General features: G+C 37.9%; 1 protein-coding gene across 2 annotated transcripts; it reads left to right on the plus strand.

Moving 5' to 3' along the window:
* The first annotated feature begins 17 nt into the window (after positions 1-17).
* Positions 18-22363, plus strand: LOC116321690 (flotillin-2a). 2 transcript variants are annotated; one of them, XM_039618873.1, is made up of 11 exons: positions 18-227; positions 3678-3759; positions 6649-6739; positions 14802-14925; positions 15130-15248; positions 15381-15494; positions 15626-15745; positions 15828-16042; positions 16817-17000; positions 17606-17755; positions 19169-22363. In XM_039618873.1, the coding sequence occupies exons 1-11, from the start codon at positions 179-181 to the stop codon at positions 19217-19219; spliced, it is 1299 nt and encodes a 432-aa protein (XP_039474807.1). In that variant the 5' UTR covers positions 18-178; the 3' UTR covers positions 19220-22363. The 2 variants fall into 2 exon arrangements, with proteins under 2 accessions (XP_039474807.1, XP_031597458.1); XM_031741598.2 differs by lacking the exon at positions 6649-6739 and adding an exon at positions 7243-7333 and having other exon boundaries at positions 19-227.
* Positions 22364-25967: the final 3604 nt, after the last annotated feature.

Genomic DNA, 25967 nt, shown 5'->3' on the forward strand with positions numbered 1-25967 from the left:
CGCAACTACAAAGTAAAAATCTCCATTTTGAAAAAAAGAAAAAAGGAATCGTCGGTAGGGGCGTGAGAGAAAAATTTTATAGATAGTGGGAAAAAAGGAGCAAACGGTGTTTCAAAAAAACTAAGTGAGTTTTGTATGCGTCGAAAACGTGTGGATACACGTTTTTTCTGCTGCTGAAATGGGAAACTGTCATACCGTTGGACCAAACGAGGCCCTTGTGGTTTCAGGTAACGTAAACGCTTCATGGTCGATGTGTGTTTAGCTGCTTGGCGCTTCAGGGTCGCTGAAGTAGAAGAAACGAAAAAAGGTTTAATATAGCCATTATACGAAAAGCAACTAATAGCTTTTATTGTGTGCATTATAAAATAGAAAATAACGTGACCTGTAATGTCGCGGTAAAATCACCATTTGAAGCGCCAAAGCGGGCGACAGCCCCGCGATCCGTGCCTCGAGAGGAAATCAGACGCATCTCCATGTTTTCTTTTCCCACATGTTGACGGGAGTACATGTATCTGGACAGTTAAGTCGAATTGTGGTAATAAGTGGACGAGCCAGCGTGTGTGTCTTTCTGTATTTTTCCCCAGATAATTTATATTCTAAGTCCGCCGATTTCCTCTGTTAATACTCTATTATTGCAGTATTTCACCCGATTGCAGTGACGCTTGTTCAAGTACGATTACTAGTTTGTCAAGCTGCCTTTAGATGGTTTTGGTTTCCGCTCTGTTTATATTTCGGTTTCTACATGTGTGCTCACGAGTCTGGCTTTATATGATCATTTTAGTAAGAGTCAAACAAGCGTAATGTAACAGTTTAAGTGTAGGAACAGGACCACACGAAGCTGGACTTGTATGTTTATTTGCACTGGTGGCTCACTGGTACTCTTGGCCTACAGGACTACAGCAGGATTAATTGAATTATGAGGGATGGGCTTGTGCACGCTCCTGGATTTGCAGACTGCGTCTGTCACCACTTATGTTATGTGTGCCCATAACACAGGGCACACAGAATATAGTCCTTAAAATTTTAAAAGCTACTGGCCGTGTAGAAAACAAAACAAAAAAAATTATTAAAACCAGATAATAATAATTTCATGCATTCGCTATTGATTGTTTGAGAATCCTACTGTAGGTCAAACTACGGTTTGGGAACGTGTTGCAGGAAAGATGTCCAGCACGCCTCTATAACTGAATCGTTAAGTGCCGTTTCCTGTCTCGATTCTCTTGTGATGAACAAATAACAACTTTGGGATTTTCCATTGTGCAAAAACCAGCATGTAATTCATCACTTCGAGGAATGTTGATTAAGAGCAAAGTTGAGTGGGTGTGAGTTGCACATCCTGATCTTATGACCCGATTAGTCTCGGATGTTGAAAAGAAATAGCTTTGCTGTTTACATGTTTAGGTGCCAAAACACAACGTACATTTCATGGACTCAATTGTATATTAATGCCACCATCTCTCCATAGTGTGAGTCAGAATATGCATTACTTTTTGTCAAGAAAACTGAAGCTGGTAAAGGATTATTTTGGGTTTTCGTAAAGTGTCATTTATTGACGTGGTTTATTGACCTGTAGAATGAATGCATTAAGAGGATAGTTGTCGCTTCAGAATTCCTCCATGAAATCAGTATGTTGATAATCATGTGAGGTTTTTTTTTTCAATTTAGTTTTTATTTTTATTCCATTTTGACTTTTTAAAATCAGTTTAGTTTCAGTTTGTTACCAGATTGGATTTTTTTTGTTTCAGTTCAGTTTTTATTGTGTGAAAATGTTTAGTTTAGTTTAGTTTAGTTAGTTTCAGTGTTAGTTTTAGTCTATTTAGTTATTATTGTATAAAGAGCATATGTCAGAGGCAAGATTTAGGAAAATCAGTACAGGTATTACAATAAATACACTATTTTTTGAAAGCCGTTGACTTGCAGTCTTTTAGACATCCAGAATCTCAATAAACATAGCCAACAATGACTCGTGTAATAAAATTAATAATAAAAGATAATAGTAATAAAATATGTAAAAACATTTTACTTAACTAACAATTACTAAAACTAAGACTATTTCTCTCTATTTTTTCATTTTAGTTAGATTTAAAAGTTTACAAAATTGTTTCAGTTAGTTTTATTTTATTTTTTAAAATGTCAAATTTTTACTTTTTAAGTCAACTAAAATGTTTTTCACATCTAGTTCTAATTTTACTTTAGTTTTAAACTATAAAAATCTTGACCTCTTGTTCAAATTTAATTTAATTTTAAAGTTTTGAGGTAAAAAACGGTAATATTCAGGTAACCTGATGTCCTGCATTGCAGACAAACTTAGTTATGGTATCACAGTATTCGCAGTTTTACCAAGGATAGTGTGTACTTTTTCTGGTTTATGTACACAAGTGCTGCTGTTTCCTGTGGGATGTTAGTCAGTCAGGCAGCAAAGTGCACTGTTGTTGGAAGCTTAAAGGCCTGCTGTGTCATAAAGGAAGAGGTCTGCTACAGACTTATAATTTCAGATGTTGAATGGTTTACTAAAAGTATTTGAGTTAGGGAAGTATGTGTTAATAAGGATAGTCCACTCCTGGCCCTCCTCCCCTTTCTGTCTGTTATCATGTGACAGCTGAGAATGTCACACTAATCACTCATGATTACACCATGAGGCTGAGGCTAGTGAAAGGGGCTGCCTAACCTAACTCAGTCTCATTTGGAAACTCTTGTCAGTGTCATTTTTAGAGCTTGGGAGGGTAATGGCTTATAAAATATTGAAAATAGTTTAAGAGTGTATTGAAAGAAGTATCGTTCCAAGTTTTATTGGTTCTGCAAACTTACTGATGAGGTGGCTCAACAGGTTATATTTAATCAAATGAACAACTGCTATCAGAGAAATCACATGCTTCACCACATGTGCATCTGTCCCTTCATATTTTAGTCTCTGTTGTTTGGATCAATATTGAGATCTTACATTTTCAACATGATTGCTGGATACATTTATATCTTCAAAACAAAAAAATGTATTTTTATGTAAATGTATTTCCTTGCTCTTAATAAAATATAAACTAACATTCAAGTGAACTAAACAGCAGCCTGGCAGAATTTGGACTTTTCCGGTGAGGCAAAATGAGAGAGAGCTTGTGCTGAAAGGCAAAACAAGAGAATTATTGCAAAACAGAAGGCATCACAATAATGATGATTATTATTGCACAATTAAAACAGGATGATAAGTTTTAATTGTCCTTGGAATCCACAGTTGTAATAATAACAAACCCACAAAATCAGAAAGAATGGTTGCATGAGGCTGATGTATTTAAATGAGAGCTTGAGTGTTTCACCCTTTACCTGCTTTGTTTTGGAGAACTTTTCTCATGTAGCTGCTGTGGGTGATGTGGTTGGAAGATTGAGAGAAGGGTTTTTGGTTTTCTGTCTTAAAGCTACACATGATTCTGTTTAGAAACTGAGTGCAGAACAGAAAACTGGGTCACTAATTGATCTTTTTCAAAAGAGTGATACTCATTTGGGTTTACAGTAAATTTGCTTCTAGAGTTAGAAGTGTGCATTAGTATGAATTCAGGTGGTTTGTGCATAAAGTTTAAAAGAACCCAGACTGGATGTCATATTGAAAAAGTCGCGTACAACAGCATGTGACCTTTTGCTACATTGATTGCAGCCATGTGATGTGTTTTATATGTGTTGCTCCAAAGGTGGCTGCTGTGGCTCAGATCAGAAGACTTATGTCGTGGGAGGCTGGGCTTGGGGCTGGTGGCTCGTGTCTGACATCCAGAGGTAAGATCCGTCTGCTCTAGCTTTAACCCAAACAAATGTGCTCACAAACTCAATCAGGAAGCTTTTAAGATGAGGGTATCTGCAGGTCCCCACGAAAGGTTCTATAATATCTTTATGTCCTTATGGTCATGACTCAAGGTTTTTTAAAAGAACAAACACAAAATAAAGATCTATGAACCATATGAAGAGCCATAATCAAGCAAGTTATGAGGTCATTTATAAATATTGATGAATGGTAACAGTTGTATAGAATTTTTTTTACAGGGTTTTGCTGTTCAGGGATCTTTTATGTTAATAAATTCAAGAGTTTGTTTTTCCCACCTTACACTGTGAGTGAGTGTCAGTCAGATAATTTTAACAAAGACATGGAGATGTAGTATACGTCTCCTGTTTATCTCATGAGATTGTGTTTGCCTAGACCCCTTTTATTAGGACACATGCCCCTGTAAGATCTCAGCTTTGCGTTTTGAGTAACAAGGGCTTGTGTTTGGATTTTCCTTATTTGTAGTTGACTTAAGTCATTACTTTTGTTGTTCAGTTGTTGTTATCATTAAGAGGAGAAGAGTGCAAATGTGCAATAGTTTATCAATTCAGTCTAGTTTCCTAATAGGTACGTGCAGGCTGTGATTTTAGCCCTAAAACATACTGAGAATGTAGATATTTTATTAATATTCCTACATTTTTACCTTTTAGCCATAAATTCCTCAGTAATTGTTAATGATGCAGCAGTATTGCAGTGACAGTAGACCAATAGTGAGCTAAGTAAAGTTAAGAAGTAAAGATCATACAGATTTGTATGTTTTCTTTGGGCTTGCTCTAAACAACTGTGTTGTCGACTTTGTGTTAAAACAGAAGCACTAAAAGAGATTTTGTGCGTCCTCATTCGAGTAAGGATTTGGATCAGTTTGTAAGAATGATTGTTAACGGGTAATCATGTGACAATCTCAGATGAGCTCTTGTGCAGTAATTCAAAAGTAATGTAATATGATGTAATGTAGTAATGTAATGAATTGCCTTTATCGGAAATAAGTAATGTAATGCATTAATTATCAAAGATGAATAATATATATTGACATAAAATTATATGAAGCTATAAAAAAGTTAATAAAAAAAACCTCAGTTTAATTTTTTGCAAGTCATTTTGTAACTTTATTTTATACCCTGTGTGTGTGTGTGTGTGTGTGTGTGTGTGTGTGTGTGTGTGTGTGTGTGTGTGTGTGTGTGTGTGTGTGTGTGTGTGTATACACACCTAAACATATTCCCATACATATATACACACACACAAAACAGAAGACATTATTCAGAGTTTAGTGATGAATAAATAAGCTATTTGTGGCTAATAGAAACACACAGCTTTAATATTAGAAACTAGTGTTTGACAGATTTGTGAGAATTGCAGCTGAGTACAGTCTGCCTTTTTCCAGCCCCAATGAAGAAGCATTAGTGGAAAGACAAACAGATGTTTCATAATGGTGAGCTGAGGGAGAAGTACTAACAATATTTGCAAAACTACTGTAAACTGAAAATGAACTAAACTCCTGTTCTGAAATAAAAGCCATCAAAGGAAATATAAACCTGCGAGAAGCTACTCGCTAATGGTTTCATAATGAGCTACACCAAATTAAATTTGTGCCTCTTTGTTTCTCTGCCAGAAACCGAAAACAAGCTCTTTAGATAGCTCTTGTCCATGTATTCCATATCAAGAAATAAAAAATGCTCCTTTTGTTTTTGTTCAGACATCATATGCTGTATAGCATAATCCTGTAAAAAAGCAGCATTGATACATCTTGTCTGTGGAAGTCCTGATATTAACTATTTTTTGTTTGCCTGCCTCTTTTATTTCAACTCTTTTATTTTGCTAACTTGCTTTGCTTTGTGTCATATTGATCTTGCCTCAATCCCTGTCTCAATCCTTGTGTGCCTCCTTCAGATTACCCATTTCGCTATAAGTGCTGCTCATTGGCTGTAGGTGCTAGGAAACATAATGGCAGACCTTAAAAACAAAATGCAAAAGTTGAAACATGTCTGGATTTATCTCCATTTAGAGTTAAGCTGTCTCAGGAATCCCTTCTTATATTTTTAGTATTAATTTTGATCAGCATTTCACATGCTTCCTCAGATATTGAGAGCAGTAGAGAGGATCTTGTGCCACTCAGCGTAGTAGTCATCATGTCTGCTAAAAGCCCTGTGTGCATAAGCCAGTAGCTGGACAGCATTATTATGGTGGTGGTGGTGGTGGTGCTGGTGGTGGTGGAGGACTTCCTGCTTGTGATGCAGTAATCTTGTTAATGTTGAGTTGAGGCTCCTCACTCATTGATCCAGTTCTCTTGGAAAGAAAGGGAGGTGGAGCTGTTCAGCAGAGAGTCTCTGGTTCCCAGTGTTGCTGCAGTCATCCTCCCATGTCTTTGACTGAAGCTGACCCAAACAACTAGGTATGAAAGTAGCGTTTATCATAATACAAGGGTGGTAAGCCTCTTTTATCTCCTCTGAAACATAGTCGTATGTAAACAGTTCAGTGTTGAAGCACGGGATATGATTGTTTGTAATGGATATTCCTGTGTATTTGTGATGCAGATGTAATCTTAAAGGATCAAGGATCCTGTTAACACTGGCTTGATTCCATTAGTGATGTTGTGTGTTATCACACTTCATTTAAATTGTTTATAACAGCGACTATGACAAAAATGATGGTTTTAAAAGCAGTATCACCAGCAGCACATCATATGTAAAACAGGCTTAAATCAGCAAAGCAGAAGGGCAAGTTTTGTGTTTTGCCCCTTCTCTCTTTTCTCTGCCTCTTGACCTTGATTACTGATATTCCTAACAGCTGTTGTCCAACTTACTGTTTTGCCTTTGCTATCCCCGCTGCCTGCCTGCCTGCCTACGTAGAATGTCTCTGGAGGTTATGACCATCCTCTGTCGCTGTGAGAATATCGAAACCTCGGAGGGTGTACCCCTGGATGTGACAGGGGTGGCTCAGGTAATGCATTTCAGAAGGCTGGAAAAAAGAAAAGAAAAAAGCAGTGGCTGGTGTTTGAGGCCGAAGGAAGACAAAAAGTGATGGTTCAGCTAATCGGCTAACATTGTCTGTGTATTTTCATCCTCTTTTCTTCTTTCTTCTGCAGTCAGAGGAGACAATCAGCTGTTAATAACTTTGCTATAATGCTGTGCTCTGAGTCACCTTCAGCAACGGGGCCTCTAAATGAATGCTATAGAAATTAAAAAGACGATATCAGAAGTCCAGAGACCAATCACAACTAATATAATAAGGCTAATTTTTAAATTAAATGCAACTCCTTAATGCAAAATTGATTGGATTGTGGATGGCATCTCATTTTGCTCCGTTGTTAGTGATCTGGAGTCCTTGGGTGACTGGTTTCACTTTGTCTTGTTTTTCTTTTCTTGTGTTCTGTCCCTTCCCCTCTTTTGCTTTTCCTGAGAACATGTCAATTTTTATTTTATATTTTTCCACATTCTTCACAGGATAACGCTTGAGATTATGACCCTGCAGCCCAAGTGTGAGGATGTAGAGACAGCGGAGGGTGTAGCTATTACTGTCACTGGGGTGGCTCAGGTAAATCACCACACATTTTTGGGACTCCCAGTTCAGATTTCACTAACCCCTCCAACCCTTTCTCTGGCATCAGCCTCTAATTACAGCTGAGGTGGTATTTCATACAGCGGTCTCAAGTGCATATGTGTAACATAATCTGACCAAGCTGGAGTCGGATTGACAATAGCACTGTGTCAAATGCTTCCTTATTTATTTTTGTAAAACCATAGGCAATATTATACAACTTCAGCTGGTATTCTGTGTCTGAGTCTTCAAACTTGATTTTCTGATTTGTAGTTTGTCACCCAACTGCTCCCTGCAGCAGTACACCCCCACCAATTTATTATGCTGATGACACAGTGTTATTTTCAGTCTTTCAGTGAATTAGCATGGCACACTAAAATGGGTCTGTGAAAAGCCTAATTGGTGTTTTGGGGTTAATCTCAGTATATTATGTTATGTTTTTTTTATGCTGTTTATTTCTGCTTTTTTTTTTTAATGATTTAGTTCTGGGTCTGTCAGAACACTACCAAAACATCTGAGAAGCAGTGTATCATATGTTGGATCCATATTATTACACTAGGTGTAATTGGAATTTGCAGGGCAGTTTTTAAATAGTTATCTTCTTGCGCGCCTCCAGACTTCTTCCAGTGCAGCTGCTATTCTCAGAGGCTCTGTGGGAATTGTGCTCTTATCTTTTTCATTCGTGCCTCTGTAAAAACTCTGTTGCAGACTCTACATTTCATATTGATCTCTGTTAGTAATCTCACTGAGTTGCCACATCGGAAGTTGCAGTTGACAATATGAAGCTCTGAGTGAGGATGTGCAGCATAGAGCACATTTTTCACATTAGAAAAATGACACGGCACACCACCAAACAAACCGTCACAAAAAGCATATTGATCATTTTTCCCCGCACACCAGGTATAGCAGAATTGGCTCGGTTTGTCCCCACTATAACTTTTTTTCTTTCTTCTGACCACTACTCATGCTATGGCCTTCATCTGGGTCGGAATTTTCTCCAGGACCCAGATTGATTACTTTTTCTTTTCAAATATTTATCTATTGCTATTATGTGCTGCGTTGTCTCACTCGCAGCATGACTACGTCATTTGTTCTTCGTCTTCTTCTGTTTTACTGGCAGTTGGCAACTCATTTAATTGGAGCAAGAAGAAGCCAGTTGCTTAGAGTACCAATCAGGAGAAACCAGATAATCTTCCATGACACCTTGATCATTTCTCACGGCACACCTACGTGCTGCGGCACAGTGGTTGGGAAACACTGGGATAGAGGGGAGTAAATGTTGTGGATCATAATGCAAGCTCTTACTACCAGCCCAGATTTAGGCCTTACTGCCAGGCGTGAACATTATAGATTCTTTCATAGAAAAGTCCTCTTTAGTCTGTGGATCGTAGGACAAGTTCCACCTTTCAGTGGTCTGAGATGACAGTCATGTCAGTTTTACAGAAGTTGATGTTTTCTGTCTTATTAAACTACTTGAAGTCCTCATGAAACTGCAGACACACCTGAAGTTTCTTTGTTTGTTTGTTTGATTTTTTTTTCAATTGTTTTGATGATGTAAATAATATTTGGAAAGTGGTCAGAACAGGACCCCCAGGTACTGAGCTAACAATAGCAGCTGCAGTGTTCCAAAGGTGCCCAAGGAGACATGCTTCAAGGGTAAATTGTCTAGATTTATATCATCTCTATTTATTTATTCATACTTAGACCCCTGTGTTAAAACCACGGAGTCAACTTTTATTATAAGACACTTGCCTTGCTCTATAGCAAAGAAAAAACGTGAGCACTTTCCTGTTACACCATCCAAATGAACCAACAGATACCACATCAGATTTTGTTCATACCGTTTCAAATTATTAATGTACCAGGTTGAAATTGTCCCAATAAGACTTGAAAAGGTGACAGCCCTTTCTGAAATGTTAAAATTAAATTTTGAGACATGTTAAAGAGAAAGGCCACCATAAATCACATCTTTTTGTACATCTTCTCCACTCACAATAAAGATATGGACACTAACTAATAACAATGTTTTGCTTAATATAGAGTATGAAGGAGAAAAGTATTATTAAACATTTTTTAAAAAAATCTTTAAGCAGTAATAGTTCTTCATCAATCATAAAAATGCTATATGCTTACACCATAGGTGCCCTCCTAAAAATCGTACTGCACATCAGGATAACAGTGACTTCAGCGATACCAAGGCTACAAGACTGATAGTTCAGCATTGCCTCTACACGTGCCTAATGTTGATTGGCACTGTTTGTTGTGAAAATAGAAGCAAACTGTCTTATCCTCTGCAGTTGTCTCTTTGTTACTAGAAGATGAAAAGGAGGAGTAGCAGGGCTACAGGCTGACTTTTTAACAAATAGCTCCTTTATGCCCTACTGACAGTTTTAGGTCTGCCATCGCAAACTTTAGCAGCACCATTTAAATCAACATTTCACATTATTTTTGCTGTCTTAAATGTATTACTTAAAGCTACTTTCAGCTGCTCATTTATTCACAAGTGCATGCCACGTAGCTTCACATATTTGATTTGACAGATTATTTGATTTGTTAACCCCAAAGGGATTTGTGTTTCCTTGAGATTGAACCAGGGTTCTTTCACTTAGTAAGGGAATGTGTAATCTACACTGTGCTCTACTCTGTATCGCTAACCGTATTAGTAAGTTTGCAGAAATAACAATGAGTCATTTCATTTTACAGTCACAGGTCATTAAGTGAAATACTACTTAGGAGAAAAAAATAGCTTGTTAATTGATGCTGCATACAGACATAAAAAAAACATTCCATTATCTGAAGTTCTTTCTCGTATTAAGTTTGGTTTTCCTCTTTTTCAGACCAATTAGCTGACTCCTGGCCTGTTGCAGGCAGTTATCAGTTGTAGAAGGATTATGCCTGAAAACCTGAAGGTTTTACTTGCAGAGCAGCATGTACAGGATTTTTCTTTCCCCAGTTTATGATGGCAAAAACTTCTTGTTGATTCTTCACTCTAATCACTCTCTGCTTATTCATACCAATTCTAACTGCACCCTGGTGTGTCAGCTTATGATCATTTAAAAATAGTAGAGAATAGTTGCATTGGCGAAACTAAATACATTTTTAATGCAACTAATTATTTCATGTAACACAAAGCAAACCTCATAACCTCACTTAAAGCAGTGCATGAAGTAAAGTAAGCACAATATTGCGCAGCTGTTTTCATTCTGTCAGTCATATTAATGCCACAGATGCTAAAGTACAAATCAAAACCCATGTAGCCAGGTAGCGATCCCTGGCCTTGGACTCCAGAATGTCTTATTTTGCCTTCCAGATACTTTTTAGCACAAATGTTGACGGAGTTCTAATTTGTAATAGAAAGTATTTTTTTTGTGGATTTTCTGTTTAAGAAAATGTACATATCATCACAGTGTTTTGTGCATTTTCATATCTTGCTCCTAATTACTTCCTAATTTTTTTTTTTTTTTTTTTTGCCCGCATGCCAGTAGTTCTTTTGTTTGAATGATGATGCCTCATTATCAGTTCTCTGTTTTGACCACCATTTTGCCACAGTATGTTCCTCTTCTCTGTGTTTTTCTACATGTGTGCTGACAATGAGGCCACTGTCTGGAGTTGAAAACCCCCCACTCTCACACAGTTAACTTCAAGCAGACTCATAATGGTGTCCATTTGATTGGTCCAATCTAAGCCAAAGCCACTGTGAAATTTGTGTCCCATGGCAACAGCAATTGTATGTCTTTCCTAATTCAAAGAGACAAATTAATTAGACTTGGAGGGAGACATCTATTTAAAGGAAATGAGCAGAATTTCAATCTAGCATGTGCATTTCATTTCTCTATTGAATTCTTCAATCATATTTTGCCTTGTTACTTTAGGTAGGACTGTTTTTGAATCCTTCGATAACTTAATAGTCAATTTGTACTTAAAACAAATCAGTGGAAGGACCTAACAAGTTTTTAAAAACAAAACTGTCCACTGAGATTTTTTTTCTGTACTGTCTGTGCATTTAGAGGAGGCAGGAGGAAGGGTGGTGTTAGAAGTTGGAGTGGGGCTAGGTAGCAGATTAAGAGCTCAGGGCAACAAATTAAAATTGTTAAAGTCTTTATTCCAATGTCAGCCGTTGCACAGCGCCCCCTGCTGTCTGTTAGAGCTTTCCTTGGCTGTCTTGTGGCCTTTTCTGTTTTCTGGAAGTAACGAGTCTTTCCTGACTTTGTGTTGCCCTTATTTCTGTTATGAGTGCATGTTGTAAAACATACCCATATGCAGACCTCTCGCCTAAGGACCCAGCTCACTCTTTTGTTTTTTTCTTACAGCTCCAATGGACAACAGTTTTACCCCAAACCTTTTTAACCCCTTTTTTGATTACATGACTGTCTGTTTGTAAATGATCTCTCTTTCTATCACTGACTGTTTTTATCTTTTAAACCTCAGGTCAGTGACATTAATTTTTCTTTGTTTATTTCTTGTCGTTGTTGTTTTTTTTAAATGTTACATGTCCATCTGATTTTTTTCCCCCCCGTTTATTTCTATATATTTGAATTAACCTGTGCAACATTGATGTGAAAAATTAAGTCCTTGCATTTAAGAAGAGCAAAAAATCTAAAAGCAGAATACTGACTTTGTCTGACATTAGACAGAGATGCTGTAAAAAATGATTTACTCCCTTCCCAATTTCTTAGATTTTTGCATCTTTATCATGCTGACATGTTTCAGATCATCAAACAAATTTTAATATTAGGCAAATATAACTCGAGAATGAGACAACATAGGATTTTCAAATTGATACCAAAGGTGCATCTACTAAAAATCAGAGGTCAAGTTTTCTCAAAATCTTGTGAACATAATAAATCGAGAATGATGTCACCTGTGATTTTCAAAATGATGAGAAAGGTCAGTGTAGTAGGAGGCTGACAGGTAGCACTGGCAGCCAGTGGCATTTTTAAATGATTTCATTTATTAAAGGAAAAAAGTTATCGAAACAACCTGGCCCCAGGGCTCGCAAAATTTCTAAATCCCTGGTAGCCCTTCGGGCAGGGACTCTTCAGTTTTTGGTAGCCCAAAATAAATTTAAGTTATCCGAATAAAAAAGAGAGCAATTTTTTGATTGATGTTTTGTTTCCTGTTTTGTTTCCATTACAATATTATACATTAAAGTATAATATTGTAACGAAAAAAACATTAATCAAAAAATTGTTGAAACACAAATTACAACATTGTACAAAAATTACAATCATCAACTCAAATACTTGGTTCTAATTGAACAGAAATTTCTATGACCTTGTAAGAACTGTGTAGAACATGGATCAGTCTGTGTCAGGTCCTGAATTTGAAATTTCCACTGAAGTCACGGGTAAGAGATAAGTGGAACCAAGATCTAGGCCATTTTTTTTTTTAAGTTTGCAAAGACTGCTAAATTTTGCCAATGGTAGTTCACTCTTTCCAACATAGTACGCTGTTCTAAACAGATTTTTCAGGTTTATTTTTAGTATGTTCTTTGCAATTGGTGTTTGTTCTGGGAAAGATATTGCAGACTGAGCAATAATGCATTTCTTGCATTTCTCATGGGTTCTAATGGGGGTCTTTCTTAAAATTACTGGTCCCAGTAACAAAGGCGCTTATCGACTCAGAAATCGAGGGAAAACCAACAACACACCCGGCAGAACATTATGTTATTTACAGGGGTGCACATAAGTGGTCCGCAGGTGCGCATTCGCTGTCAAAATAAAAGACGCGCACCAGATAAGAAGTTGCAAAGCGCGTTTGCGTACATATAAAAGGCACTGTTTTTGTCCGCTAGAGTGGGATTTTCACGGCACATTCTGCATTTGTTTGAAGCCAGCTCACCTCCTGCAACCACTTTTCCAAGAATATGCGCTTCTTTTGCGGTTCGGACTCCTTCTGACATTTCTTTGGAGGTGGAGGAACACCAAAGTAATTGCTTAAAGGAGCTTGCTTCTTCGACATCTTTAAGAGTTTTAAACAAATGTCTGTCCTCCTCCAGAAAATCTGGAGGCGCGCGTTGCAACTTCTTATCTGGTACGCGTCTTTTATTTTGACAGCGAATGTGCACCTGCAGACCACTTATGTGCACCCCTGGTTATTTAGCTTATCATATTCCAGCCACAGAAATTCTTTTGTCCATGAAACCATAAAGCTGCACTTTCTTTTTGCCTCATAGTCTGATTTGTCATAACTTTTCCATTTTGTGGTCGGCTTTTCTTTGGCTGTCCCTTCTTCACCCTGACCTGTCTTATTTGGCTCAGCAGAACTAAAATATATATCCTGCTGCTTTTACACACGCACTCACATAACGGTCAGCGATTCTCTGCGCAATCAACCTCTCACATGTTTAAGCTTGCTGTGGGAAATTTCACTTGTCAGGTCTGAATAGTAAGCTAATGAGTGATAAGATGATGTCAGAGGAATTGGTGCGCAATTAATCGTCACTCACCAATCAGTACTCCCGCTCTCTATACACAGTTCGCGCGATCGCAAAGTGAAAGCAAAAAACAAGCGCAAATTCAAACGCGATTTCAATATGTCACATATTGACAGTGACTCACCGATGCCAATGACATAATTACTCAGCTACATTTCTGAAAGAATGCAAAAGCATTGACATATATTTTTCCTTCCTATGATAGCCCGATGGGCAGGGCTGAGATAGATTTTGGTAGCCTGACTGGAAAATTCGCTAGCCCTGGGACGTCGGGCTAGCGATTTTGCGAGCCCTGGGCCCTATGTGAAAAATGTATCTCAGGGTAGGGCAGGGTATCTTTGTCTAATATTGAAATTGGTTTGATCTGAAACATGTAAAAAAAAAAAGGAAAAAAAAGAAAAAGAATTAAATAAATACTTTTTCACGGCATTGTATTTACTCTATAAATAAATATATAAATTACAAGAAATTTGTTTAAATGAAATGTGAGTCATGTGGATCGGCTTTATCCAAAGGCAAACTAAGGAAGTATTGTTGAACATTTGTTTGGCCATGTCAGTGATGGCTGAAAGTTTTTGCTTCCTCTTTTAGGTAGGCTGACAGCATACAAGATATTCTTCAATGCTGATTACTATGTCCATAGTTCTTTTCATGTGTCAAAAGCATAATGACATACATATATCCAACACATACTGGCATAATAACAATAATAATAATAATAATGATAATGATAATGATGATAATGATGGTGGTGGTGATGATGATGATGATGATGATAATAATAATAATTTGTTATTATTATTGATATTATTGTGAATTTTAGGCTTTGTAATTTCAGCTCTTTGCATTACTGACGCAATGAAGGTGAACAGAAAAACAAAGACATTCTAAGTAAAAGGATTTTAAAAAATCTTTGTATAATATTAAAAGCTAGTATGTGTTGTCCTTCTGTGTGCCATTCATTGTGCCTGTGTTTGTGAATACACAAACACAGGCACAATGAATGATCTCTGTCCATGTTGGCATTAGGTGAAGGTGATGACTGAAAAAGAACTGCTCGGTTATGCCTGCGAACAATTCCTGGGAAAGTCAGTCATGGAGATCAAGAGTGTTATCCTGCAGACCCTAGAGGGTCACCTGCGTGCTATCCTTGGTGGGTAGCTTCTCCAAACCATATGGTGACTCTGTGGTGTTTTATTGTTTTTTGGTATCTGCTCCATATGACTATGACAGTGATTGGAGGATTTTTTTTCCCCTCTTGACATATTGGCCATATTTGTCAGTGTGTTTGGTTTTATTCAAACGTATTACAGGACCATGATTTTTGAGGCACTAAACACACTGACCGATCTTCCAGGCACGCTAACTGTTGAGCAGATTTACCAAGACAGAGACAAATTTGCCTCCTTGGTACGAGAGGTGGCAGCACCTGATGTTGGCCGCATGGGTATCGAGATTCTCAGCTTCACCATCAAGGTAGAAGAAGGAGAACGTCAAGTTCATGTTATTCTGACTCTATTTTTTGAATATTTGTTTGTTTGTTTTTTAATTTCATTTGGTTAACTGCCTAGAGTTGTGTACATCAGTGTTAACCTTTCTTCCTGACAGGATGTATATGATAAAGTGGACTATCTGAGCTCGCTGGGTAAAACTCAGACAGCTGCAGTACAGAGGGATGCAGACATCGGAGTAGCAGAGGCAGAGAGAGATGCTGGCATTAGGGTAAGAAAAGCTTTAAGATGAAGTTAAAACTTCTATCGTCTATTGCTAATGGCTATTATTACATTAAGAAACCAACATACAGCACCTGATCCATCTCCCTGTCATTAGTTGTTGCACTCTGTCTTTTACAGGAAGCTGAATGTAAGAAAGAAATGATGGATGTCAAGTTCATCGCAGACACCAAAATGGCTGACTCCAAAAGAGAGCTGGAGATGCAGAAAGCTTCTTTCAACCAGGAAGTGAACACAAAGGTATGAAGTTGTGTTTGTTGGGATGAATGTGTCAGCAACAATTCTGAAAGTTAAACCTTTAAAAAACTTTGTGCTTCTGTAGAAAGCTGAGGCTCAACTGGCATATGAGCTGCAGGCAGCTAAAGAGCAACAGAAGATCCGTCTGGAGGAGATAGAAATTGAGGTGGTGCAGAGGAAGAAACAGATCAGAATTGAGGAAAAGGAGATTGAACGCACTGAAAAGGAGCTCATTGCTACTGTGAAGAGACCTGCCGAGGCAGAAGCCTACAAGATGCAGCAGCTGGCTGAAGGCCAGAAGTGAGTACTTTGCTGATAAATCCTCTTATCAATCAAAAGAAATCACTTTTATTAAGAGGGGGAAAATGTTAAAGGGCCATTTCATTTATTTCTTAACTGAGACTGTCATAGCGGTTTGCTATATTTAAAGGCATTTTTTTAACCACATTATGGATATAATGTTCAGTCTCTTTAGGCATAATTGAATAACGCACCACTGTGTAAATAACGCTTTGTAGATGGAGGAAGTGTGCAAAATATGTAATACATATACATATATGTAAAACATAATATGGGCTACTCTTGCTTGTGCTGTTATTGGTCCGTCAGCTGGTCGTGCAAAAGACAAACCTACAAGAACTGAACTGAACCCGAGTGTTAAAAACAGTGAAGTCTCCACTGCAGCCACTGTCTCTGCTTTTCATGCTGTATTTTTAATCTTTGAACATTTTTTTCCACACTTCTCCCATTCCTATTGAAATCCGCTGTTGCTCCCTTCCCTAAAGCAGAGCAGCTGATTAGTTGGACACTGGGCCCCAATCTTTATCAATATCTGAAATCATTGTGTTTTTCTAATGCTAAAAAGATGCTACGTATAGCTCAGCACCCAAGAAACGTCATAGTAATATTTGTTATACTGATATTTATTATTCATTCTCACATATACCACATGTAATGTGTAATGCCTGTTTATGTCTGCATGTCAATGGTCGTGTGTCTATTAGTAATGAGATATTGGTTATGTAAACCAATAAAGAATTCTTTTGCTGTCCTTCTAACACTGATGTCTGTCAGGATGAAGAAGGTGCTGACAGCACAGGCAGAGGCTGAGAAGATCCGCTGTATTGGTGAGGCAGAGGCTGCCTCCATTGAAGCTGTGGGGAAAGCAGAAGCTGAGAAGATGAGGCTGAAGGCCGAAGCCTACCAGCAGTACGGCGATGCTGCCAAGACTGCCTTAGTCCTGGAGGCTCTACCCAAGGTTTGTGATACAGATTTATAAAACAGTGCTATTTGTGAAGTTTTGTTTAGTGTTTTTTGTTTGTCTGTTTTTTTACAGTGTCTACACCATAAGAGCTTTGAGTACCAAAGTGATTTTATGAACATTTTCAGACTGTTTAGCAGATTGGACTGGCAGGTTCTATGGTCTCTGTGATCAAGTTTATGACTTTTTCAGAGTGGACTGCTTGGATAGCAGGACAGCCTCTAATATTTTTGTTTCATCACAATTCAGTTATGAGGAAGAAATTGTAGACATATGGTTTCTGGGTTTTTTTTTCTTTGTGATATAAACCATTAACAAGCAGCTCAACTTCAGGATTAGTTTTAGAACCATTACACAATTATAACTAACATTTCTGTCTTACAAATGCTAGAGAAGCATTAATTGTCTCACATGTACTGTCTTTCCCTGATAACTTTGAACACAGACTTTGTTTAACATTTAGCATTTTTACTGAACAGAGCTGCAAAGGATTTGATCTGTTTTTATCACATGATTGAGTACTGTCTTGGAAAAAAATAAATTAAAAAATCAGTCCTCAGTTATCGAAGGTCTCAAACTGGTATTCACACTGTTTTTTCCAGATTGCTGGTAAAGTGGCTGCACCTCTGTCCAAGACCAATGAGATTGTCATCCTGAGTGGAGAAGGCAGCCGTGTAACTGGTGAAGTGAACCGTCTATTAGCTGAACTCCCGGTCTCAGTCAATGCCCTCACTGGGGTGGATCTCACCAAGGTAAGAAGGCACTGTACTGTTCAGAGCTCTCTGCTGAATCTGAAACATAGTACAGAGCTTTTGTCTCCCCCTTCTGTCAATGAAAGTAATTACACAAACACACTTACCATATGTTTATGATGCGTGTAGCCAATAAGGAAAAGTTAAACCACTAAGTAATCTGCGTTTGTAAGTGTTATACGTTTTTCCGTCATACTTTGAGATGCTGTAGCCCATTGTCTATCTCCATTGCAATCACTAATTGCCTTTTCAGGCAAACATATTTATAAATTATGACACTGGCTTGTTGGGTCCATAAGCCTGCAGTTAGATCCCGAGAGACTTAATCATCTTATGTGGGTTTGTTTTGAAAGGGCTTTAGTGCAGCAAAAAGTCACTTCTTTTTCTTTTTTTTTTTACTGCTATATGTCATCTTTATGGTTAGTTGTATATTTGGTTAATGTTTGCTTATAAATAAAGTCTCTGAATACTTTTGGTTAGACATCAATATTTTTTCTCCCCATCTGCAAGCTGCAGTTTCCATGCTGTCAGCTCATTATTCACTTCTTAAGAGACTTCCCAAAAATGTAGCACAGGAATGCTGTGCTGTTTAGGAACCGTCTGGGAAATCAAATGGAGAATTTCAACACCCACATATGAACAAACTCTGACAGTTATTACTAAACACTGAAACTCTTGTTGTTTAAATAAGGAGCACTTTGCTAACACAGCCAGAGTTGTATTTTTAGCTTGTTCAGCGGCTCTCGAAGTAAGAGAAATCAAGGCAGCTTTAAGAAGCAACAGATGCACTGTACTGTGTACTGTAGTTATTAAGACTTTACATCTTTTTTTAAAATTACTTTTGTTTATTCGTGTTACAGACACAATGAATATATTTATAATGAATTTCTGGAGCGGGACCACAGATGCCCCTTCCAGTTCTCTGTCTATATATGAACCCCTGCACTGCAAGCTGTTTGCACTCGTTTTCATGCCCCTCCCTCCCTTTTCCAATTCATTCTCATTAGTACATGAGGATCTGCCAGGAGCCGCCACCAGTCCCCACTGAGGCCTTCCCCAAACCGCAGCCTCAGTTCATGCTCACTCCATCTGCTAGTATCTACTAGAAATACTGTCAAACCTAATTGAAGATGTGGTCTCAGCTAGTTAATTCTTTGTGACTACATTTTTTTGTAATTACAGAAAAATATTTTTAGACATACTCAAATTAAGTGTTCATATTTGATGTGTGAATCTGTACTGATGAGTTAAATGTCAGCGACTTCCTCAGAAATACTTTTTCTAATTAAGACCTCATCATGTCCAAGGGAACAGTTGCTATGGCAGATTAATATAATGTACAGCTGTGCTGTGTGAGCATGAAGGATGTCTATTAAACACTGTTCTAATGTGCTAATCATTCTGATCACACAGATACCTCTGCTCCAGAAGATGACCACCCCACAGAGCCAAGCAGCCTTCTGATGAAGCAGGCCTGGGACTCATTATTCTCAATCATTTGCTGTGTATCTGCCTCAAGCATGAAAACTTTGTTTAGCCCTTGACCCCTTATGCAACTGCCTTTGACCAGAAACACTTGACACCAAATCAGAGGGTTTTTTTTATATTTTTAAGAGGTTTTTAATTTTCTAAAGGAGAAAATAATGGGGCCTTACCTCTGAAAGATCAGACTGTATGTATTTTCTGTTGTTTTGAGTTCTTGTTTTAAACACGTTCACCCTTAATATTCTGCACTAGTTAGCCAGGATTATATGCTGCAGTTCTTCGCAGTCCTACTAAGTCCTTTATAGATTAAAAAAGTCCAGACGCAAAGTAGGCAAGAGAAATTCAGACACAGAGAACTAATCAGAATACTGTACTCCTCTCCAGAGCTGTCTAAGTATATGCCTGGAATTCAAGCATATGTTCCTGTCTGATGTTTTGACATTCATTGACGATTTGAAATGGAGCAATAGGTGCAGCTCCTGCCTCTTAATTCCACAGTCATTCAATGCCCAGTTAGTGAAGTAGTTTGCAGTAGACTGAACAGAGTGTGTAATTCCCTCTTTGCTTTTAAACAGACTTCTTAAAGATTAGCGTTTAGATTTTCAAACTATTGTTGTACTCACCGTGATTATATAGATACAATGTCACGTTACCTGTTACCAGTCACTTGTATGATAAGGCTTACCTCGCAGAATGTTATGTTGTCTGTCTTCTTGCTCCGATGTGCAGTGCCTGTTCACCACTCAAGTGCCCAAACCAGACAACAGCGGTTTGGCTTTAGTTGGATTTCTGTCTGACTGTATCACTGTTATAGATGGATGTTGTTTGTTCTATGCGTATACTGACAGTAGTGCTCCCGCTTCTCTTTTGTCAGGTGTTTGGACATGTCAGCATAAAACAAAGCCATATTTGGAAATGATTAGCCCAAACAGTGACCCTGCATGCCCACCAAGGCTACTGAACAGTTCTGTATTACCTCAAATGGCATGTGGTGGACATTCAGGATCTGAGCTTTTTATGTGTGTGTGTGTGTGTGTAATTTCTTTTGTCCTGTTCCCCCGCCTCAGATAAACTGTTAGTCTTGCTAACATATTTCCCAGATGTCACTTGTTGTGACTATGTTATTTGTAATTTAAGGAGAAACTCCACAGTGATGAAGGAAAAGCGCCATCGCTCTGGCCTCTGTGGGTTAAGTTCCCAGTGCAACCACACCCAGTCTGTGATAACAAAGCAGGAATTTAATGTTACAGTCAGTTACAAGTCGGGAAACAAGCAGGTGATTTGATTGTAAACACTGTACGCAGTGTTTGTGCTCAGGTTTGTTCTCAGTTCGATGAAAGCAAAGTGAAGTTCATGTTGGGTCTGAGCAGCTGGATCTGTAGCTGTTTCTGCTGCTGCATGTCAAAGTAAAACATGAATTGTTTTCATGTCAGATTTCTACTGTAGTCTGTTACTGTGATAGAAAATTAAACATTTCTTTAAACATGTTCCGGTCTTGGCAAGTTCTGCGCGACCTTGAGATGATAAACAATTAAGAGTTTCACAGGTTTAATCATTGCTTGTAGATTTGGTTACCTTGTTGTAAGGTTATATAAATTAATTCACCTTTATACAAAAGTCAATGTTCAAAGTAATTGTTCAGTATCAAAGTTTTGACATGTACTTGCAAATTTCAACCTCTAGATGGCAGAATCTTAGCAGGGTTTGGGTCTCAAATGACTCTTTTGTTGCTACATGTCCTAAATCTAAATGATGTATTTTTGTACCATCCTTCTCTGTTTTCCCAAACCAGCTTATTGTGCACAACTGGCCTGCTCACCTCTGAATTAATTTTTGTGCCTCTCATAAATAATATTGTGAACATTCATTAACCACTTTTCCAGATCTGTAACCATAATAGGTTTTGGGGTTGGTTTTTTTTGTTTTGTTTTGTTTTTTAAATTGCCAGTGATCATTTATCATACTGTTTCTCTTCTCTGTGAAATAAACACCGTCCATGTGGCTCTTTTGGTCTGTGGCAAATTTCATCTTGTTTCTGTTTTTTCCCACATTAATGTTACAGTTCCACCTATTGTTAAAGTGTTGTATTTGTGCCTGAAACACAGTTATTTTGAACCTTTTGATGTTTAATGTTCCTACTGTGAGAAACAGCTGTTAACCGCTATAGGTCATTCAGACCTGTCAAAGATCAGCTTATAATGGATTCACTGTCCAGGGTTGGAGCTGGAGTGCAGATTTCACTGCAGCGTGGATGAGTGAGAGTCATTATTTTAATTCAGCTGGACAGCAGATGACTGGCAGTTTTCTTCTTCACTCAGGCACGACACTGCCTCTTACTGCTGGTCATACGGCTAAACATGGTTGATCATGAAAATTGCCCAAATTTCACCAAAAGTACTCACCTAAAAGTAGAATGTCTTTTATTTTATGTCTGCTTCAGTCAGCAGGTAATGGAGGTGTTACATGCAAGTTGCTGTTGAAAGTCATATGTCTGCAGAAGACATTGTATCTGAACAAAATGGTTAACAACTTCTTATTCTTTGCATTGCTCCTTTTGTTTAGACAGAATTCTGTACACAGTGCCTTTGTTGAATAATGTTGGTCTACTTAAATGTGCAGATAGTTGAATATCATTCATACACTTGGAAATACTGACAGGATGATTTGTTATACTTTTGTTTTAGATTATATTATTATACCTGTACTTTAACATCTGTCCTACTAATGTATATTGGAACACACACACAAGTATGTATGTATGTATTTAGATGATAAATGAAGCATTCTAGCTTTCTTACTTTGTAACCTGGACCTCTTGAAGGTCATTATTTTGGCCATTGTATCTGTGCCAAAGGAAATGATACCTACATTTGCTTTGTCCTAACAATGTAGTGACAACCTCTGAGTAGCATTTGAGAGGAGAATGACCAAACATTATGCCTTAACTCCTGTCTTCATGTGAAGCATGTCCATCTGTCAGAGATAATATGTAACTTCTATAAAAATGATATTGTGAATATACTTCTCATGGTACATTGGTCTTGGATCCAGCATGGCATTTTAAGCATGTGTCCATGTTATTCTGCGTTGTGTTCCACCCTCTAAATAAATGTTTTACCACTTCCTGTTGACCTCACTGTCTCAGTTAAATTAGGAGGGTTTCATCTCACACTCAGTGCCATATGCTGTATTAGTGACGCCTGGAAAGAAAGAAAAAAGAAAAGTTATGGAAATAAAGGATTTAGCATATTATTTAGGTGAAAATTCATTAGAAGTGCAACACAATTACTAATATTGTTAACTTACAAGGTGTGAGTGAGTATTGAGATTACACAGAAATTTAACCCTCTCAAGGCAGGCGTTGCAGATTTGCAACAGTTAACACACTAACAACCTGATTACCCCACATACATATTTTATGAGTGTTTTTTTTTTTTGATAATTTTCCCCAAATATCAGATTTTTCCTGTAACTAAAACTTAATTTGAGCCTGAGAGGGTTAAGCTTCTATGCAGACTGTAAAATGTAACTAAAGTTACATCGATGCAGATTTTAACAGTATTGTGCCCAAACGTTTGTTTGTGAGGGACAGCCAATTAATGTCCACTGAGTTATTTTATGCAATTGTTTTAAGAGACACTGCTTTTGTTATTTATCCTAAAAAAAAAAAAAAAAAAAAAAAAAAACAGGCTGTGACAACAAAATATTTTTGGTGTTGGGACCTTATAATGCTGCCTGGCATTTTCCTTGACCTGTGTCAGTGTATGTTGGTGGTAGTGGTGGGGCAGGTTACAAGTCTCTTCACAATTTTACATAATTTTCCAGGTCTAATCACATGATACATATAATTGTTGTGCAAATGGTCCTTACAGGATACATGTTCCTCATGTTTCTCAGTGGTCAGGCCCTTTTATACAGTAGGCTACTTGAACAAGCAAATACTCTTTAAAATAGATGGTTACAGATAGAAGTGCACTGCTTTCCAGCCACTTACTCAACAAGCTTATCATTAACTGTTATAACTGTTTGTAGGTATTTTGTAACCCGCTGACGTTAGTTTACAGACTTTGTTCACCACTCAGAATTCCTTCAGCTGCAAAACATTAGAATTCTAATCTATGTTATTTTTCTTCATTAGATCTATCCATAATCCGTTTTAACCCACTTCAAACTTTACCTCAACTTTTGTAGAGTCAGTCTCACGTCATCTTAAAACACTCTTTGATATAATGAAGAGTTCATAATTAAATCAACTGACTGCAAGCATCAGACAGTCTGCTTTTGGACTACAGTTGCTGGGGCTGCCAGTCCGGGGCAAATGTGCAGTAGTTTTAAATCTAGACCATTTGTAGAGGATTTTCCCCACAGGGGGATCATTCATTTTAAATATATCATTTTATATAATTACCATTTGCCAGACTCATATGCAACCACATCCTTTTCTCAGAAGGCCTTCAAAGACTTAAGATCTCGGCACAATGACGCTACACATACCTCCGTGTCTATCTCTAACTTCTATCTGTCAGCTCAGAATTAGAGAATCAGAATCAGAAAGGGTTTTATTGCCAAATGTTGAGCAGGTTTACAACAATAGGAAATCAAATCTTTACCACCTAATCTGGAAGCCCTGATTCTAACGTCCTGATTTAAAGGTGTGACAAAAGTTTTATATTACCTATTTCTGTAGTTGCCTTTTCAAAAGGGATCTGATATTTATTTGTCCAAATGTTTTTTACGTATCACGCATCCTTACTCTGACCAAAATATCCTTCTCTAATGTACGATGCTGTTAGATTAACTATGATGCAAATGACCACGTACAACAGTGCCAAGATAGAGCTAGTTCAACAACATATACATTCAGGTACTTCACTTCTGTGGTTTCCAGTCTATGGGTCGGGCTGCAGGATTAAAAGGACTGTGGAACGATTAATGAAAGAAGAAAGTAGATCATAGCTCAGCAGTACACATTTCGATTCACTCCTGTAAATGTAATCTAAGAGGTCAAAAGCCAGCTTGGCTGGGAAAATAATCTAATCTCCAACAGTGCATTAGATTTAAGCACCTTAATGCAAAAACCTTAATCTGAAGTTCCTCCAAATTGTTCTCCAGTACTTAAATAAATCTCCCATCTCACCTTCTGGTGCTTTAATATAACTGAACACACAAATGCTAAACTTGCCAGAATATTTCAGCATGTCACGAACTCAATAATCACAGGGCAAGAATCTTCAGAACCTTTTATAATGAGTCAAACCCAAACAGAGCCCTGTTTGGAGTCCCATTTAGAAACCTTCAGTAATGTGACCACTGGCCAGATGTTTCATATCTCTGATGGAACTACCTTCTGTTCATAATAAAAATAAATCTGTTAATCTTTCAGAAAATCTCTCTATTATTTCCAAATTCCATTGCTGTTAATTAGCCTGCTTGCTGTATATCAAAGCAGCATTTACCATTGCATTGTTTTGGTGCACGGGACTGGGGTTAAACAGATTGAAGAGGGTGGAGTGAGACTGAAAGAAGTCAAGAACGTGTGTGTGTTTGGGATTTTGAGGGGGCATGTAAGGTTGTATTTTTACTTTACAATTTTCTTTGAGCAAATATTTTTATAAAACTTCCAGCAGATTTCCTCCAATCATGTAGAGATTCAAAACCAAATTTGTGGCACAATAAAGGCATCTTTCCCTGTTGTCCTAATGAGTGCTAGAGAATAAAAAAGCTTATCTATGCATGCAAATGCAAAGTTGTAGAAGGAGTAGAAGCATTTCTACAGCAGATAAAGAGCTCAAGGCAAAGCAAACCACCCAGATAGTAATACCTCCATCTTTATCTCACCTCTCACACCCCCCGCCAGATCCCACACCCTAACTAGGGAGTGTTTTACCATGGCAACTGTCACGTTCCACCTAACGTGGTCCCAGGGTTCATACACAGCGTGCACGTAGTTACTGAATTGAATGATTAGATTTGGTTCAAAATATTGTTGTATTGCAGTTGTTCCCTCTGTAGGTGCACATCGAGCTATGATAAATGAACCTGACCTTAAATAGGGGGTGAATAGTGTTTTTCTATATGAATAACTTGGTTTTGGAACTAGTGCTTTCACCAGTGCTGCTTGAGGAGTCCCTACACCTGAAAAAAAAAAAAAAAAAAAGCGGTATACATTATGTATTCCTGCGTACATCCTGCACTACATGACTCCCACCAGAGTCATTTACAGCTTAACAAGCTTTTGCACCAATTTTGAACTTGGAATTCAACGAGTTTCTACACGAGGAGTAAGAGACAGCTAAACTCCCCAGGAAGACTCATTTTCTCCTGAAAAACAGTCTGTTTTGAAGGGACGCGGACAAACTGTCAGGGATTAAAGACAAACCACAGCAGGCAACCCGCTCGATCACAGTCCAGCCATAATTTGACGCTGTGAATTTGATGTGCGGCGTGTATGTGGCATATCTAATAAAAAATTACATCTCAGCTCTCCATATTCCGCAATCTAGCTGAGCGCGAGAAAGAGGAATAGAGGCCGTTTAATAAGTCAGATAACATGACATCAGCTGACATATCGTGGCATTAAATTCCAAACCATTGCACATAAATCCAAAGTATATGAGATTCAGAGGATTGTAGAGATGGCGAGCATTCGATTTATTACCATGCGGAGAGATAAAGTTCCAAGCTTTTTCTCTTTAAAAAAAAAAAAAATGACAGGAAATACCTTGCA

The sequence above is a fragment of the Oreochromis aureus genome, linkage group 10 (genome assembly GCF_013358895.1).
Source record: "Oreochromis aureus strain Israel breed Guangdong linkage group 10, ZZ_aureus, whole genome shotgun sequence".
Classification (NCBI taxonomy): Eukaryota; Metazoa; Chordata; class Actinopteri; order Cichliformes; family Cichlidae; genus Oreochromis; species Oreochromis aureus.

Excerpts from the sequence above, each read along its gene's own strand:
- LOC116321690 (XM_039618873.1), top strand. The coding sequence starts at position 179 with ATGGGAAACTGTCATACCGTTGGACCAAACGAGGCCCTTGTGGTTTCA. Across the intron at positions 15,495-15,625 it reads AGAGAGATGCTGGCATTAGG|GAAGCTGAATGTAAGAAAGA; the intron begins GTAAGAAAAGCT and ends TGTCTTTTACAG. Across the intron at positions 16,043-16,816 it reads CAGCTGGCTGAAGGCCAGAA|GATGAAGAAGGTGCTGACAG; the intron begins GTGAGTACTTTG and ends GATGTCTGTCAG.